The sequence below is a fragment of the Oncorhynchus masou genome, chromosome 31 (genome assembly GCF_036934945.1).
Source record: "Oncorhynchus masou masou isolate Uvic2021 chromosome 31, UVic_Omas_1.1, whole genome shotgun sequence".
Taxonomy (NCBI): domain Eukaryota; kingdom Metazoa; phylum Chordata; class Actinopteri; order Salmoniformes; family Salmonidae; genus Oncorhynchus; species Oncorhynchus masou.
Genome location: NC_088242.1, coordinates 13,005,909 through 13,022,923, shown reverse-complemented (window position 1 = coordinate 13,022,923; position 17,015 = coordinate 13,005,909). Strand labels below are relative to the sequence as shown.

Below are 17,015 nucleotides of genomic sequence, written 5' to 3'. Positions count from 1 at the left end.
GCTATCATAATCTAATAATCCGTGTTCACCAGTGCAATTATGCATGCAGCTCTCATTTCTAGGAACCCCCATCACAGAATATAAAGGTAATTTCAGAGCTGCCTGACTTTATTCCACACAATGCATTGTTCTTTTGCATGGAGTCCATTGAGATGCATTGCAATCAAGCTCCAGATCAAGCCACTTTAAAAGGGAGGGAGTTCTAAGAAAGTTTGCAGTAATCGGACACAGTTGTGTGCATGACTAACTGATCACTTAGTTACTCCACGTTTATTTTATTATTCAGCTCAAGAATCTGAGCCAAACGAGACAAGAGCAAGGATGTATGATCTTTGGACTTCTGTACCTTTTTTTCCTTTAAAGATGCATGGCCACAGTGATCAGTAGAGAGGATGTATAAACCCGGAACTAACTATGTGTAAGCCTGTAAACTTAAGTATAGGTTTTAACAAATTAATTAATTATCAAACGAGGACGTTAGATAATCTGTGAAGAATATATTGCTATACTTCTGAAAATACTTTAGAAATTATCATTAAAGGGATCGATAGAAGTCTTAAAGGTGAATGAATCTTCTGTCAGTGAAGAGAAAGGCCGGCTCAGTCATTTCAAATGGAGCCAAGTCCCATGTTCTCTCTGAGCTAATGCACACTGTACTGACCCCCTTAGAGTAGCAGCTTCACAGCTTACATTAACATCAATTAGCAGAAGCTCTCATCCAGAGCAAACATTTTCATACTTTCTTTTCATACTGGTCACCTGCCGGAATCCAACCCACAACCCTGGCGTTGCAAGCACCATGCTCTACCAACTGTGCTACACGGGACTAGCTCTGTTGTGGACTCTAATAAAATAATCTGACTGGCACGAGAGCTCAGTGACACTATAGCCTTTCAGCACCAATCTGGCATCTGTTTGCAAACTGCAAAAATACATCCAGTCCAAAAGTCCTAAACGGATTACTAAGAAGCCCAAGTTCATTTCTAAATGATGAACTGGCAAATCAGGCCATAGCGCTGTTTGTAATTAATAACTCAATCTATCCAACTGTAGGTACAATGGTATTGGCCAACGATGGTATACACATCAGTTGACCATGCTATACAGCATCCAGGCTCTAAGAACTCCATTGACACAAGTTTAGGTTCATTTGTTAATGTTAGCAATGTACCGTAGTTATTGTACTTGGTTCTTTGTACTTGATGAGGAGGTTGTATAACCCAAGAGCGAAAGCTGACAACATGCATCTAAGTGCTTCAACCCCATAACTGTCTCTACTTGCAGAAAGTTTCTGTTAAACAGTGATCCAACAGTCTGTTGATTCTAAGAAAACAATGTTTTCAATCTGCCACTGCTCCATTTGAAATGGAGTGATGGTGGACCACTAACCCCTAACACAATCTCTGTGACCAGACCCTGGCATTATTCTTGCTGTTATCATTACTCAGATTTTTTCGTTACTCCCCTTCTTCGTTAAGACTGATTGACAAACTAAAGAGAATGTCCTGAATATGTCCTCCTAGTCCTCAGTTCCGGTGTGCTTATTCAAAGATTATCCATATAACAACAATTACCATCTAATTAATTGTGTGCTTCCAAAGTATGGTGATGTGACCATGGCAGCGTCAATAAGAATTCTCTTTTCAGATCTGTTGTCAGTGCAGCTGCTAATCAGGAGTTTTCATCTGTGAACAAGTGCTGCATTTACTCAAGGGTCTCGCCTTTGAGGTGACGGAGAACCCACTTATTTCATGCATTTTGACTCTTAGACAACTTTTCAAGTGATTCGCCAAGAGGAACTGAAAGTTAACCAAAACAATCATTCAATGTCAAGCAAGGATAAGGAGCCTATTCTAATTGAATGAAGGGTGCATAGATGGTGTTTCAGTGAGTTGAAGCTGTTCAGGGTGGTATCCCTTCATTTGAACAAATAGTGTTGTCAATATTTAAATAAGGACATACGCGTATTGTTGACAGAATACACAGCCATTTTCTGTAGAGTATAACTAGATAAGTTAACAAAGGCCTGAAACCAATGTTATTGTCAGAGGTTTTCACAAGGACATCTCAGATGTCCACACAATCATCCTCAGTGTAAACCGTTTAACACCTTGTTGGTCTTCTGTACTCATTTGATATTTTAGTCATTTAGCAGACGCTCTGATATGGAGCGACAAGGGTTAAGTGCCTTGCTCAATCAAGAACACATCAACAGATTTTTCACCTTGTCAGCTCAGGGATTTAAACCAGCAACCTTTTGGTTACTCGCCCAATGCTGTTAACTGCTAGGCTACCTACCTGTCGTGCTCCACAAGCAAAGCTTGCAACATGTTTCTGGAGCGGACGCCTGTGTCTGAATTAGTTTGATTGTTTGGATTAGAGACTGGGTAATGAAGACTGGGTGGCTCATGTTGCATATATTAAATAGTGTGGCATTTAAGGGATTGAGTCATATTACCTGTCAATCTATTTTACCGGTAATAGCCTGTGTGTGGACAGCCATTGGTGAGCTAACAGAGGCTATGGCATTTTTAGTAGCTGTGGAAAACATAAAGTATGTCTCACAGGTGAGGGAATCAAACCATTAGTGGTAAACATTGCAGCGGGGGGGGGACATAACAATATGGGAAAATGAATGCTTCATCAAAGACTTGCCGGGCATCTTCCATGTGGCACAGAGGTTTAGGGCACTACAAGGCATTACTACCAATACGGGTTCGATCCCGGGCTGTCTCGCAGCCGGCTGCGCCCAGGAGACCCATGAGGCGGCGCACAATTGGCCCAGCATCATCAGGGTTAGGGGAGGGTTTGCTGGCTGGAATGTCCTTGTCCCATCGCGCTCTAGCGACTTGTGTGGTGAGCTAGGCACATGCACAGTTGCCAGTTGGACGGTGTGTCTGGATTCTGGGTTAAGCGAGCAGTGTGTCAAGAATCAGTGTGACTTGGCAGTGTTGTGTTTTGGAGAATGCATGGCTCTCGACCTTCGCCTCTCCCGAGTCTGTACGGGAGTTGCAGTAATGGGACAAAACTGTAACTACCAATTGGGGAGAAAATCGGTATAAAAAAAGAATATACATTTACATTACATTTAAGTCATTTAGCAGACGCTCTTATCCAGAGCGACTTACAAATATACACTACCGTTCAAAGGTTTGGGGTTGCTTGTTGATGCTGAGACTGGTGTTTTGCGGGTACTATTTTGAGCCTGTAATCGAACTCACAAATGCTGATGCTCCAGATCCTCAACTAGTCTAAAGGAGGCCAGTTTTATTGCTTCCTTAATCAGCACAACAGTTTTCAGTGCTAACATAATTGCAAAAGGGTTTACTAATGATCAATTAGCCTTTAAAATTATAAACTTGGATTAGCTAACACAACGTGCCATTGGAACACAGGAGTGATGGTTGCTGATATTGGGCCTCCGTACGCCTATGTAGACATTCCATAAAAATCAACCGTTTCCAGCTACAATAGTCATTTACAACATTAACAATGTCTACACTGTATTTCGGATCAATTTGATGTGATTTTAATGGACAAAAAAAATGCTTTTCTTTCAAAAACAAGTACATTTCTAAGTGACTCCAAACTTTTGAACGGTAGTTGATATAAAAAAAAGGCATGACAGAGTATATACTCTAATGGAAACAAGGACTGCATACAACAGTCTGGGAACATGCTACACTAGAAGTAGAGGGATGCCATTGGTAGCTAGGAAATATCTATGGTAAGTGTTTCATTTCATTGACTAGTATGATTCATATCAGCCTTGAGAATGGTTGTCATTGAGAAAGGATTAAAAGCCTCCTTCTGTGAAATTATTCTTGGATAGACGTGATGGATTAGGGCTGTACTACCATATTTTTACAGACTTTACAACTCTTAGCTTGATGGGTTGAACAAAGATTATAGGCAAACTAGGGTGGCAGGTAGCCTAGTGGTTAAGCGTGTTGGGCTAGTAACAGGTGGCTGATTCATATTCCCGAGCTGACTCTGAAAAAAGTGTTATTGAGCAAGGCACTTAATCCTAATCGCTCCTGTAAATCGCTCTGAATAAAAGTGGTTGCTAAATCACTCAAATGTAAATTTAGCTTGTTTGACCCCATACTATTGAAGTAGGTTACTAGGTGTTTGTACCTAAATCTTATTGTCACAAATCAACAATAATGTCTTATTATCGAGAAAATATAATGTATTTGATTGGTACTCTGTTCAGTAACACTTTTTGGATTGTTAGAAGTTAGCTACATTAGCTAAATTAGCAACATTAGCTACTTTCACTCTACTTATTTTTGGCAGCCTAATTATCTTGGCATGTGCATTAACGGGTCGGTACAACAAGTACCGGACGGCCATTTTGGAAGTAGTATCTGACCAGTCTGTACTTGTTCTAGGAAATAAAAAGTTGTGAGTGCCCCACACGCAGCTATACACATTTTGTGAAGCTTTATCTATAATTGAATGTGGACACTAGAGATGTGAGCGTCCAGGGAAAATCAGTTGGATTTATTTCTACACAGTTTCTGTGACACGATCTCATCAGAATGTGCTTGTGTTTGATCCCAGTGAAGGCTGGGTCTTTGCTAAAGGGTCCTTGAACCGGTCTAGCAATGCTATGGTCCTTCTGTTCTTGTTCCCTGTTATTGTGTGCCTGATGTCATTGCCTTTTCTGCTGAGTGTAAAGCATTTTGTTTCATTTTCTGAAAACTGTCTTTCTATGAAAACAGTTCACATTTGCAACATGACCACAGCACAAATCTGAGACCACTAACAATAATGCAAAGTACTTAATTATTTGATAACAATTACTAAATGTAATGTAACATTTCTCTCTTTGCAGGTTATCTGGCTTCATGTTGCCGTCACCTATTGTGAGCACAGGGTCAATAATGGCCCTTTGGTTCACAACAGATTTTGCTGTGAGTGCACAAGGATTTAAAGCAATTTATGAAGGTAAGACCTATTATTATTGATTATTTCTCCAATTAAAAACCTGGCTGACTTGATGTAAGAGAGGGTTAACAAAAAGGGTTAAAAAAATATTTGTGTTAACAAAATGGTAATTGTCTAACTATTGACTTGTTTTTCTATTCTATATTGAGTTCTTTCAATGGCTAAGTTGGCGGTGGATTGTGATTGCTGTGCCAGAGTAATTTGTTTGATTCCCCCATGGGCCACAGATCCTGAAAATAAAATATATAAATGACTATGTTATTATTGTATTATAGGGTAATTCATGAATCGGTGTCTCAAAATCAGCATATTAATATGCTTTCAGAGAGCGGGGTGCATTTCGTATGATGAACACTGCTAATTAGTGTGCACTTAACGTACACCTCTTCAGGACATGTCAATTGGTTACTGTTTAAGCCTTGTGCAGAGATTTCATCTGCTAAGTACATGTTTCAGTTTAAAGTTTACATGATTAAACCTGTGGTTGATAGCTGTGGCATTTCATGTGAGTTTCAGTTGACTGTATCAAACTAGGGTCATTACAAAGCCCATATAGTCAGTTTCACACAGTATACAGCACAAACCACAACATCTCATATATTTTCCATGAAGTCTAATATCACTGGAGTCTCAACTCACCCCCCTTGTAAGAAAACAACTCTCAGGCTGGCATACACTGCAGCAAACTTCATGAGCCCTCATGAGACCCTGGGACCTAGGCTGTGAATGATGCACGAGCATGGCACTTTGCTCGTAAACCTTTGTAAGGATAAGCTTTCTTTTTTTATTTTCTTTTTTATTCCTCCTTCTGAACATTTTCATCTCTAGGGATTCAGAGTTTTGTTATTGCTACAGGGTTTTGAGTGAATACCAAAACTCAATTCCCTAAATGGAATATCAATCTCGTTTGGTAACATCAATTGTTGCTGGTTGTGACAATGTCTGAAGTACTTTATGTTTTTATTGTGTGTAGAGTGAGATACGTCTTACTGTGAGTGATAATGAAATAATGAAGCATGATAGGCTAAGCTAATGTTGGTTGTATCAGAACACTATTTCCTAATATCTTAACATACTGTTTTTGAATCAAATTTAAGTACTAGTCTAACCACTGCCTCAGAATTAGCTACAGCTGCTGTATGTTGCAGCATGAATAAGATTAGCAAGATTGTGTTATCTTTACATTTGCTTCATTTCTCCACATAGAAGAAGAACTGTGTTGCATTCTAGGTTAACGTCAAATCTTATTTTTATTATGCATTAGTGGCTGCCCTCTCAGAACATTAATAGCCTATCCATCAGGTTGATGGAGTTTTAATATGGGCGTTTCTTCTGGTTGCTTGAATGGATTCCATTTAAGCTGACAAAGATCGATATTCCATGTAACCATTGGAGTCTAAATCGAAATTGACTGTAGATTTTGTCTTAGATTTTAGAGAATTCTGATACAGGCTATGATTTCATTGATGAAAGTGTCACAACCATTGTTATGATGGAGGGCGTTAATGGACCCCTAGAGTGTTGATAGTATTGATGGTAACTAAAGTTATTTTGGAAGCATTGTGTTTGTCATTTTCATTTTATTGCAGTTGAAATTGAGATATGATGTCATCCAACTATGCAACCTGCAGGTTTTCCCAACAGCCCTTAGTTTGTGATTTATGGGCCATTACACTTGAGTAATTGTAATCTATTTGCCTGCAGAGTCTTGATTGGTACAGCAGTGTCTGCGAGATGGATTTAGAACCTTGCAGCGTATTTCCCTCCCCGGATGTTCTTAGGAATCAGAAATAGCTATGTTTGCTAATTGGTTTACTATTGTTGAAGCTAATTGAGAACACAAACCTGTTCTGACAAGACAAAAGCTGTGTTTTGGAACCACATTACGTGTTTTGGAACCACATTACGTGTTTTGGAACCATTATTACATGTTTTTGAACTATATTACATGTTTTGGAACCATTATTACTTGTTGTGCACCATAATTTCATGTTTTGGAACATTATCAGTATATATGTTAAGCAGTTGGACTTATCTGCCGTCATGGTGCTCTGAAATCATGGCAAATTAAGAGGACGAAAACCAATATTTCATCTTTGTGAGCCCATTGTAATTTTTATTTTTTATTTTACCTTTATTTAACTAGGCAAGTCAGTTAAGAACAAATTCTTATTTTCATTGATGGCCTGGGAACAGTGGGTTAACTGCCTGTTCAGGGGCAGAACGACAGATTTGTACCTTGTTAGCTCGGGGGATTGAACTCGCAACCTTCCGGTTACTAGTCCACCACTCTAACCACTAGGCTACCCTGCCGCACCTGCCGCGCAATCATTGCCACTAATATTTTATTTTATGAAATAATTGGGCTACTATGTTGTTGCAATTAAAATATATATTTTAGAGGTCCACAGTAGCATACAAATATGCTATTTTACTCAGCCTTTTAGTCTTAAGGCTCTACGGGGACACACACTTAAAGTTAAAATACAGTCCAAGTTGAGCGACAACAATAATCTAAGAAGTGGCATCTCTCATATTAGACCAATGTAAAAATAGTAACTTTCCTCAAATTATCTTTGAAAAGATTACTTTGGAAAATGCACAGGAGCCCCACCGGTTATCTGTTACACCTAGGTGTGAATCAATCTGTACTAGATAGTACAGAGAAAGTGCCCATGAACAACAGCTCTCCTGTTTGTTAGAGATATTGCTCCCCATAATACTAACTTCAACCAACAAAATGCCATCTTCAAAGCACTAAAGTTGGCAAACCTTGCTTGATTGGATGGATTTAAATCCATGTGCCACTTTGAATCATCCCTTTGAGTCTCTTGTCAAGGGATTTCTTTACCTTTCTTGCATAGTGCAGCATGAAGACGTTTTAAAATCAACTGTAAAAATATTGGAATATTATTTGCTGGAAATATTCTCTGAGACAAAATACACAAAACATAAATATAAACGCAACATATAAAATGTTGGTCCCATGTTTCATGAGCTGAAATAAAAGATCACAGAAATTCATTGTGCTCAAATTTGTTACATACATTTCTCCTTTTCCAAAACAATCCATCCACCTGACCGGTGTGGCATATGGAGAAGCTGATTAAACAGCATGACCATTACACAGGTGCACCTGGTGCTGGGGACAATGAAAGGCCAATCTAAAATGTGCAGTTTTGTCACACAACACAATGCCACAGATGTCTCAAGTTTTGAGGGCGCGTGCAATTGGCATTCTGACTGTAGGATTGTCCACCAGAACTGTTGCCAGAGAATGTAATGTTAAATTCTCTACCATAAGCCACCTCCAACATCATTTTAGTGAAGTTGGCAGTAAGTCCTACTGGCCTCACAACCGTTGACCGTGTGCATGGCATCGTGTAGGCGAGCGGTTTGCTGATGTAAACGTTGTGAACAGAGTGCCCATGGTGGCGGTGGGGGTTATGGTATGGGCAAGCATAAGCTACGGCCAACAAACATAATTGCATTTATCGATGGCAATTTGAATGCACAGAGATAACGTGACGAGATCCTGATGCAAATTGTCGTGCCATTTATCCACCACCATCACCTCATGTTTCAGCATGATAATGCACAGCTCCATGTCGCAAGGATCTATACACAATTCCTGGAAACTGAAAATGTCCCAGTTCTTCCATGGCCTGCATACCAGACATGCCACCCATTGAGCAGGTTCGGGATGCTCTGGATCGACACGCATGACAGCGTGTTCCAGCTCCGGCCAATATCCATCAACTTCGCACAGCCATTGAAGAGGAGTGGGACAACCTTCACAGGCCACAATCAACAGCCTGATCAACTCTATGCGATGGAGATGTGTCGTGCTGCATGAGGCAAATGGCGGTCACACCAGATACTGACTGGTAAACCAGATACTGGTTTTCTGATCCATGCTCCTACCTTTTTATTTAAGGTATCTGTGACCAAAAGATGCATATCGGATTTGCAGGTCATGTGAAATCCATAGATTAGGGCCTAATGAATTTATTTAAATTGACTGATTTCCTTATTTCAACTGTAACTCAGTTAAGTCTTTGAAATTGTTGCATGTTGTGTGTATATTTTTGTTCAGTATAGAAGGAACAAACAGCAACATCAGAGAGAATACAACCAAGCAGGAGAGGAAACATGGAACCCATTGTTTTAAATGCCAAGATAATTATAAGGCGGTATCAGTGTTAATGTTATGTTAAACTGCCAAAAGGTTAATCCTTCAAAACAATTATAATGTTGTATTGCAGTTAGTCGCAGCTTATGCATGTGCATGTATTGGTGTGTGGTTTGTGTAAATCTGTGAATGTTGAAGGCATGAAAAGCGATATGCTACATCACTTAAACTTAGATACACAACCACACATACTGTAATTTACATTGGTTTCAGATCCCACAGAACAAGAGTCAAGCACTCAGCATTATTTGACTCATTTATCATTAGTTCAGTCCCGCAAAAAAAAAATATTTACAGGGGATCATCCTCAACAGGATCCTGTAGGCTAATTCCCCATTACATTAACGGGGAATATAGGCCTGTTTACTATTTCCATGAGGAGGATGTTTACTGCTGCATCTTGCTGATATTCTTCTTTTTGTTATGTACCTTATAAGGAATTCTATACCTCATGGGTATTTATATTGCAACAGCCTCGTTTAGAGCCATAATGATATATCATATTGAAAAAAGCCTGAGAGGCAATAATCAAGTGCTGCAGAGCATTCAAAGAATGATAGACTATTGCCTGTTAAATAAAATGATGGCTTGGACATATTGGAAGGCCAATAGTGTGAGGTGAGCTAATCCCATTAATGGCCAAGCTATGAAACAGAAGTCATTTGAATGATAAAAGCACAGTGCACACAGATACGGTTAAACTCCTTGAAGATCCATGTGAATATTTAACATTCACAAACCTTGTGGCTTTTATCTACAATTTAGAAACACATTAATTCACATTATGTGAATGTATTGGTATTTACAGTATGGGGAAGAATCGACATTGGTATTCAGATCAATCAGTGCCGAGTGTTTGTGGTTTTAATGACAGATCCTTATATCGACTCTCAAGGACAAACTCCAAGACAGAGTGCCTTTCATATCCAATAAAATTCAAACTGCCTCTTGGAGTTCATGTTTTAAGTTGTTGCTGAAAAGCTGCTCACACCTTTACACTGATTTTGCTCATCCTTCTATCTGGGCCACCAGCCTAAGGGAGCTGCTTTAGTGAACTCCACAAGTCGAAAGGATTTGTAACATCAGAAAAAAGCATTTCATTTCTGTATCAACATTTCTATATTTCTCTAAACTTTTTTGTGGATTTTTTATTTGATACCATAACCAATAATACAGTAGCGATGTTCAGATTGTCTCACTCCAAGCTGCAATAATATATAATAATATTCAGGTACTGTATATGTCAGAAAATGCCATGCCGAAATTGCAGAAATGAAAGCACTCTAGTTCTGAACTCATAGACTGATGTTCTGCTCATAGTGGAAATACACAATGATGTTACTCCCTGGCTCAGTCAACAGTGACCCTCATGGGCTCACCTACAAGTCCATGCTAGGTAAAGCTCCGCCTTATCTCAGTTCACTGGTCACGATGGCAACACCCACCCGTAGCACGAGCTCCAGCAGGTGTATCTCACTGATCATCCCTAAAGCCAACACCTCATTTGGCCGCCTTTCCTTCCAGTTCTCTGCTGCCTGTGACTGGAACGAATTGCAAAAATCGTTGAAGTTGGAGACTTTTATCTCCCTCACCAACTTTAAACATCTGCTATCTGAGCAGCTAACCGATCGCTGCAGCTGTACATAGTCCATCATTAAATAGCCCACCCAATTTACCTACCTCATCCCCATACTTTTTTTATTTATTTACTTTTCTGCTCTTTTGCACATCAGTATCTCTACCTGCACATGACCATTTGATCATTTATCACTCCAGTGTTAATCTGCTAAAATTGTAATTATTTGCCTACCTGCTCATGCAATGTATATAGACTCCTTTTTTTGTTTTTTTTGTTTTGTTTTCTACTCTGTTATTGATTTGTTTATTGTTTACTCCATGTGTAACTCTGTTGCTGTCTGTTCACACTGATATGCTTTATCTTGGCCAGGTCGCAGTTGTAAATGAGAACTTGTTCTCAACTAGCCTACCTGGTTAAATAAAGGTGAAATATATATATATTTTTAACTATCCATAGAGGCCATGACAGATCAGTAGGGGTAAAAACCTTCAAGGGTCATCTGGGACCACGGACATTTCACATTCAGCAGGTGTAAAGAACACTTGGCTCCGCTATGGGAGCACAGCTCTAACACGTTGTCCACATTTTAGACTGAAATTTAAAATAGAATAAAAAATAAAAGTAGCTGGTATAGATGGAAGTAGCATTTTGCATTAAAAAGAGAGGGATGCTTCCTTGAAACTGTGACTGAATGGACCAACTATTTTCTGCAGAGTCATTCAAATGGCTTTTAACTTTTAACTTGAGACGTTGATGTGAATTAGAAGTCAAATGACCAAATACTAAGGGCTAGAGTCACTGTAGTAGGAGAGGGCGGCCTTTGGCACAATTTTAAAATATATTATTTTCCTGTTGAATGTGTGTACATTTTTTTCAGTTAATCTATACATGTCTGAGGTCTTTCGCGCTGTCCAGACCACATAGTAGTTGAATTGAGTCCTTGAGTTCATGGCCCTTTATCGACGAATAACAAACAGATCCCACTGGGCACAGACATCAATTCAACGTCTATTCCACAATAGTTCAATGTCATTTCTTTGCAATGACGTGGAAACAACGTTGATTCAACCAGTTTGTGCCCAGTAGGATGGTACCGTTTTCTATTATCGAGGCATAACACATTGATGGTACTACCACTACAGAAACATTACAGAAAACCACTACAGAAACATTGAATGGAATTAATCAATTTTATATGACTGCAGATTTTTTGATCTTCATGTTCAAGCTGATCTCTATATTCCCTTTCATAATTAACAGTCTATCCATGTGTTTCCTCATGAGAAAAGCCAACCTGTAATGCCAGTCTAGTTTCCAGGTATACAGGTAGTCTAGTTTCCCCTCAGAATTGTGTGGAATTATGTCCTGCTCAGTCTTTGTCCAAATACTTATTAACATAGTCTTTGACACATTTGATGGTACTGTATATCTACACCGAGTATACCAAACATTAAGATAATATTGAGTTGCACCCCCCCTCTACGGTATTGAATGCATTCCACAAGGATGCTGGCCCATATTGACGTCAGTGCTTCCCACAGTTGTGTCAAGTTTGAGTGGACATCCTTTGGGTGGTGGACCATTCTTGATACACACAGGAAACTGAGCGTGAAAACCCCAGGAGCTTTGCAGTTCTTGACACGACACAAACCGGTGCATCTAGCACCGACTACCATAAGCCATTCAAAGGCACTTCAAACTTTTGACTTGCCTATTCACCCTCTGAATGACACACATACAAAATCCATGTCTCAATGTTCTCAATGCTTAAAAATGATTCTTTAACCTCGGGATTACAAACATACATAATATACTAACACAATGACCCAATAAATACTCAATCTAAGAAATATTGATTCTTCATCTACTATAGTCCCACAACATTTCTATGTATTATATTTAAATTGTTTTAAAATCATGTTTAAATTTATATATTGAAAGGTTTTGTAACGGTCTTCTTCCTCCTCTGACGAGGAGTAGTAGGAAGTAGGATCGGAGGACCAATGCGCAGCTTGGTAAGTGTTCATGATACTTTTAATAGAACACAGAAAAATACAAAATAACCACGTGAAATAACTAAAACCGAAACAGTTCCGTGTGGAACACACAGACACAGATAATAATCGCCCACAATTCAAAAGTGAAACCAGGCTACCTAAGTATGGTTCTCAATCAGAGACAACGATTGACAGCTGCCGCTGATTGAGAACCCTACCAGGCCAATCCCAAATTATAGAAAAAGGAACATAGACTGCCCACCCCAACTCAAGCCCTGACCATACTAAAACAAAGACAAAACAAAGGAACTAAGGTCAGAACGTGACAGGTTTCTAGTTTGCTCAGTTAATTTATTCCATTTCTTTATTGTTCTAAATCTAAATGTTATTTTGCCTATTTCTCTTTTCTGTCTGGATAACGTATAGATAGATGGTGGACAATCTATCCCTAGTATTTACGGAATGTCTGTCTCTTACCAACTGAATACCGTTGTGAATAGAACTTGGCCGTTTTAAATGATGTATATTATGAAATAAAATAAGCATGTTTTTTTTCAATTATCCTGTCGATTGATGACCAACCAAGAACACTGCGCATGACTGCAACAGAACCATTGCTCCACCTTAATTAAATCCTTGCTGCTTTGCTCTGTGCATTCTGCAGCCTCCTAACTAGTTCACCTGACTCTCAATTAATGCTTGTGTTATTTGCTGAATAATTTTTCCTGGTAAATATTTAGCTATCCTTCTGATTATGCATGCTGTTTTAATATATATATTTTTTACATAGATTAGTTATTTGAAATGACCATGATAAGCAGTTGTCTAGCTGCACTCCCAATAGTTTGGTTTCTGCCACTTCTTCAATTTGTACTCCTCTCATACTTAATTTTATCCCATGCTGTTTTGGCCTTTTCCTAGTTGAACAGACCAACATAACTTTGGTTTTCTTGAAAACAAGTTTGTTTTGGCAAACCCACTCCCAGATATTCTTGTCTTGCTGCATAAATTGTAGTATCATCTGCAAATATAGTAGCTTTAGTTTCAGCTAAGGCATAGGGAAGATCGTTGGTATATATTAAATAAAGATGTGGCCCAAGGCAGCTGCCCTGCGGTATTCCACAGTTTAACACACGAGGGGAAGAAAATTAACCATTGATATAGGTGGACTGTTTCCTGTCAGTTAGATATGACTGTACCCAATTCAATGCTACCTCCGTTAAACCATAATGAATTAATTTTGTCAAAATTATTTAATGATCCACTAAATCAAATGCTGCACTGAAATCTAAAAATAGTACACCCACAAACTTGTCATTATCCATAGCATTGAGCCACTGGTCAGTCATGTCAACCAATGCAGTGGTAGTGGAATGTTTTTTTACGATAAGCATGCTGATTGGCTGTAATCAGATCATTCTTTTCCATGTACTCCCACATTTGTCTACTCACAATACCCTCCAATATCTTACTGAGTGTAGGGAGGAGACTAATTGGTCGACTATTGGCAGGAGTAATGGTTTCTTTGCAGTCTTTCAGAATAGGACCAGGTTCGCATGCTTCCATACATTTGCAAACATCCCCTTTTCAAGTGTAACCAATGACGTATAGGTATAAAGCATTTGAGTTATGAATTAACATATCAGACTAAAATGGACCACAGCTGCAGCTAGGTCTACAATTGTCCACGACCCCGGAATGCAGCACAAGGTTTAAGAAGACAAAAGAACCTCTGGTTATTCTCTTTAAATCATTGTGTCCTACACTGCTTTCATGACCACTCTGGGATCAACGACAAGGCGCATTAGCCGTCCTAAGGAGACCACTTTTACAGAACGAGTGCAAGTAGACAGACAACTAAGAAGGACATTGTGACCTCTTGTGGACAATCAGAGACTTACACCTGAGAACGAAAGACAAGGTCATCTGAAGAGGGCCCAACAGAGATACACGAGGAAGACCATCAACACTTAAGTACATCATTACATTACTTCTTACCCAAAGGAACAACAGTTTGGGGCAAGGTATTAGGGCTAAACTAGTTCTTTACAAAAGTATCCAAGTGTTGCTTATCTTTCTTTCTCTCTCTCTCTCTCTCTCTCTCTCTCTCTCTCTCTCTCTCTCTCTTTTTAAATCTCCATCTTGCGTAACAAGTGTCATATTGTGTTAGTCCGCGAGGGACTTGCTGTTGTCGTATTAATTTTCCAATCACTAACCTATACCATGTGTGTATCCTATGTTATGATTTAGTGTTAGTAAATAAATAATCAAATCAATATGTGTGGTACGGAATGATCAGTGAGACCCGGGTTTGTGCAGATTTAAAAAGTCTACGACATTCAGAATGAGACTGATATGAGGAAATGATTAATTACTGACTGTTATGATATCTATATATTCTTGTGTTAATTCGGGAGATGGCAACTCATTAAACAACTTATCCCGTAGTGCACCAAATTCCTAATGAGTTAATTGTTACATGATTAATTTAATCGAGTATCAATTAAACATAGTTAGCTGATAAAATAAGTAACAGTCATCAGATGAATGAAGTCATGTCACGACACACGCATCTCAAATTTCATTCACATTACATTTTTATATATTGCTTCTAAAATAAAATAAAATCACAAATAAAATTTTAGATTATTAATTTCAAAAAAGAGCATTAGCATGAGAAGAATTTACCAGTCCAAAACATGTCCTCTCCATTCAAAAAATATTCCTCCACTTGGGAATCGCTAAATTAATCATCCTACAACAATCTCTCTCACCTTTCCGATCAATTTCTTCTAAAATTGTGTGTACACCTGTATATCTAGACTTCGATTTAGCTTTTCCTGACTTAGTCACCATACTGATTGATATATTGATATATAAACAGCTGAATTTGAGCGTTTACCAAACAATGCAGTGCGTAATATGCGTAGCTCCTTCTGGTATATAACTTCAATGGCAAATGTCTCTCTTTACACCGGAGTTTACTACATGGGTTGGTCTTCCAACACATAACCATTGCATATTGCCGTTTACTTATCTTATCTACCCAGCTAGATTTCAAGACGATCAGTGGTCATTGGGTTACAATACAGTCAATCAACGAAACAGTGGTCATATCATTGGTGCACAGTGTCATTACTGGTTGTCTTTAAATCGTTTTTTTTTTCAGTCAATACGTCCCGCGAAATGGTCCTTCAGGTTTGTTTGAAACCAGTTGATTGCAATAAAACCAAACATGACTGGAAAAGTCACGTCTTGTGTGGATATTTACCCTCGAATGTGTCGTCAAAAAATGGAATGAGACGGAATTCACGACACAAGCAGTTCACAAAATGTTTTGTGTTAGGCTATAAAAACGGATTTTATCAAACAAAAGATCATTCATTGTGTAACATTGAGCATTGGGATTGCAAATAGACAAAGATCGTCAAAGGTAAACAATTTATTTTAATGCAGTTTGTGATTTTGTTAGCCTGTGCTGGTTGAAATATTTTTTTTTTATGGGGCTCTATCCTCAGATAATCGCATCGTATTCTTTCGCAGTAAATCCTTTTTAAAATCTGACAACGCAGTTGGATTATATTGCAACATTTCAACGTTTCAACATGCTACTCATGCCAGGAATATAGTATATGCATATGATTAGTATGTGTGCATAGAAAACACTCTGAAGTTTCTAGAACTGGTTCAATGGTGTCTGTGACCATAACAGAACAAGTTCCGTTGTCAAAATCGCAAGGAAACCTGATCACAAAATCGACAGAGAAAAAATCAATCCGCCAGTCTATGTATTGTCTATTGGAAGGAAAAATACTTAAGGATGGGATTACAGTTCCTACAGCTTCCACACAATGTCGCCAGTGTTGTGATTTCGATGCAACTAAATCCTTGGTCATCAGAGTAATAGGCACATCCGGTCTTCAGGTCCACAGCTGGGAAAAATGCAACCGGAAAAGTGGGCTACGTTTTCCAAACTTGTGCCTATTGAATACAGATCGTTCCGTGATCAATTTGATCATTTATTAACGTTTACTAACACCTAACGTTGGATTACAGAAGTAGTTTGAAGTGTTTTGTCAAAGTTTATAGGCAACTTTTTTAATTTAAAAAAATAACGTTGCGTTTAAAATCGGTGTTTTTCCTGACATTTTGGGTATACAAGGACCGATTTAATCGAAAAAAAGACCCAATTGTGATATTTATGGGACATATAGGAGTGCCAACAAAGAAGCTCGTCAAAGGTAATGAATGTTTTATATTTTATTTCTGCGTTTTGTGTAGCGCCGGCTACGCT

The 17,015-nt window shown here is 38.7% G+C and overlaps 1 protein-coding gene across 1 annotated transcript in view; it reads left to right on the top strand.

Moving 5' to 3' along the window:
* The window catches only part of LOC135523452 (CUB and sushi domain-containing protein 1-like), a 422,532-nt gene that overhangs the window by 159,228 nt on the left and 246,289 nt on the right, over positions 1 to 17,015 (top strand). The window contains exon 3 of the mRNA XM_064950127.1: positions 4,841 to 4,953. Coding sequence (XP_064806199.1) covers positions 4,841 to 4,953 — 113 coding nt within the window. The remainder of the gene's footprint in view (positions 1 to 4,840; positions 4,954 to 17,015) is intronic.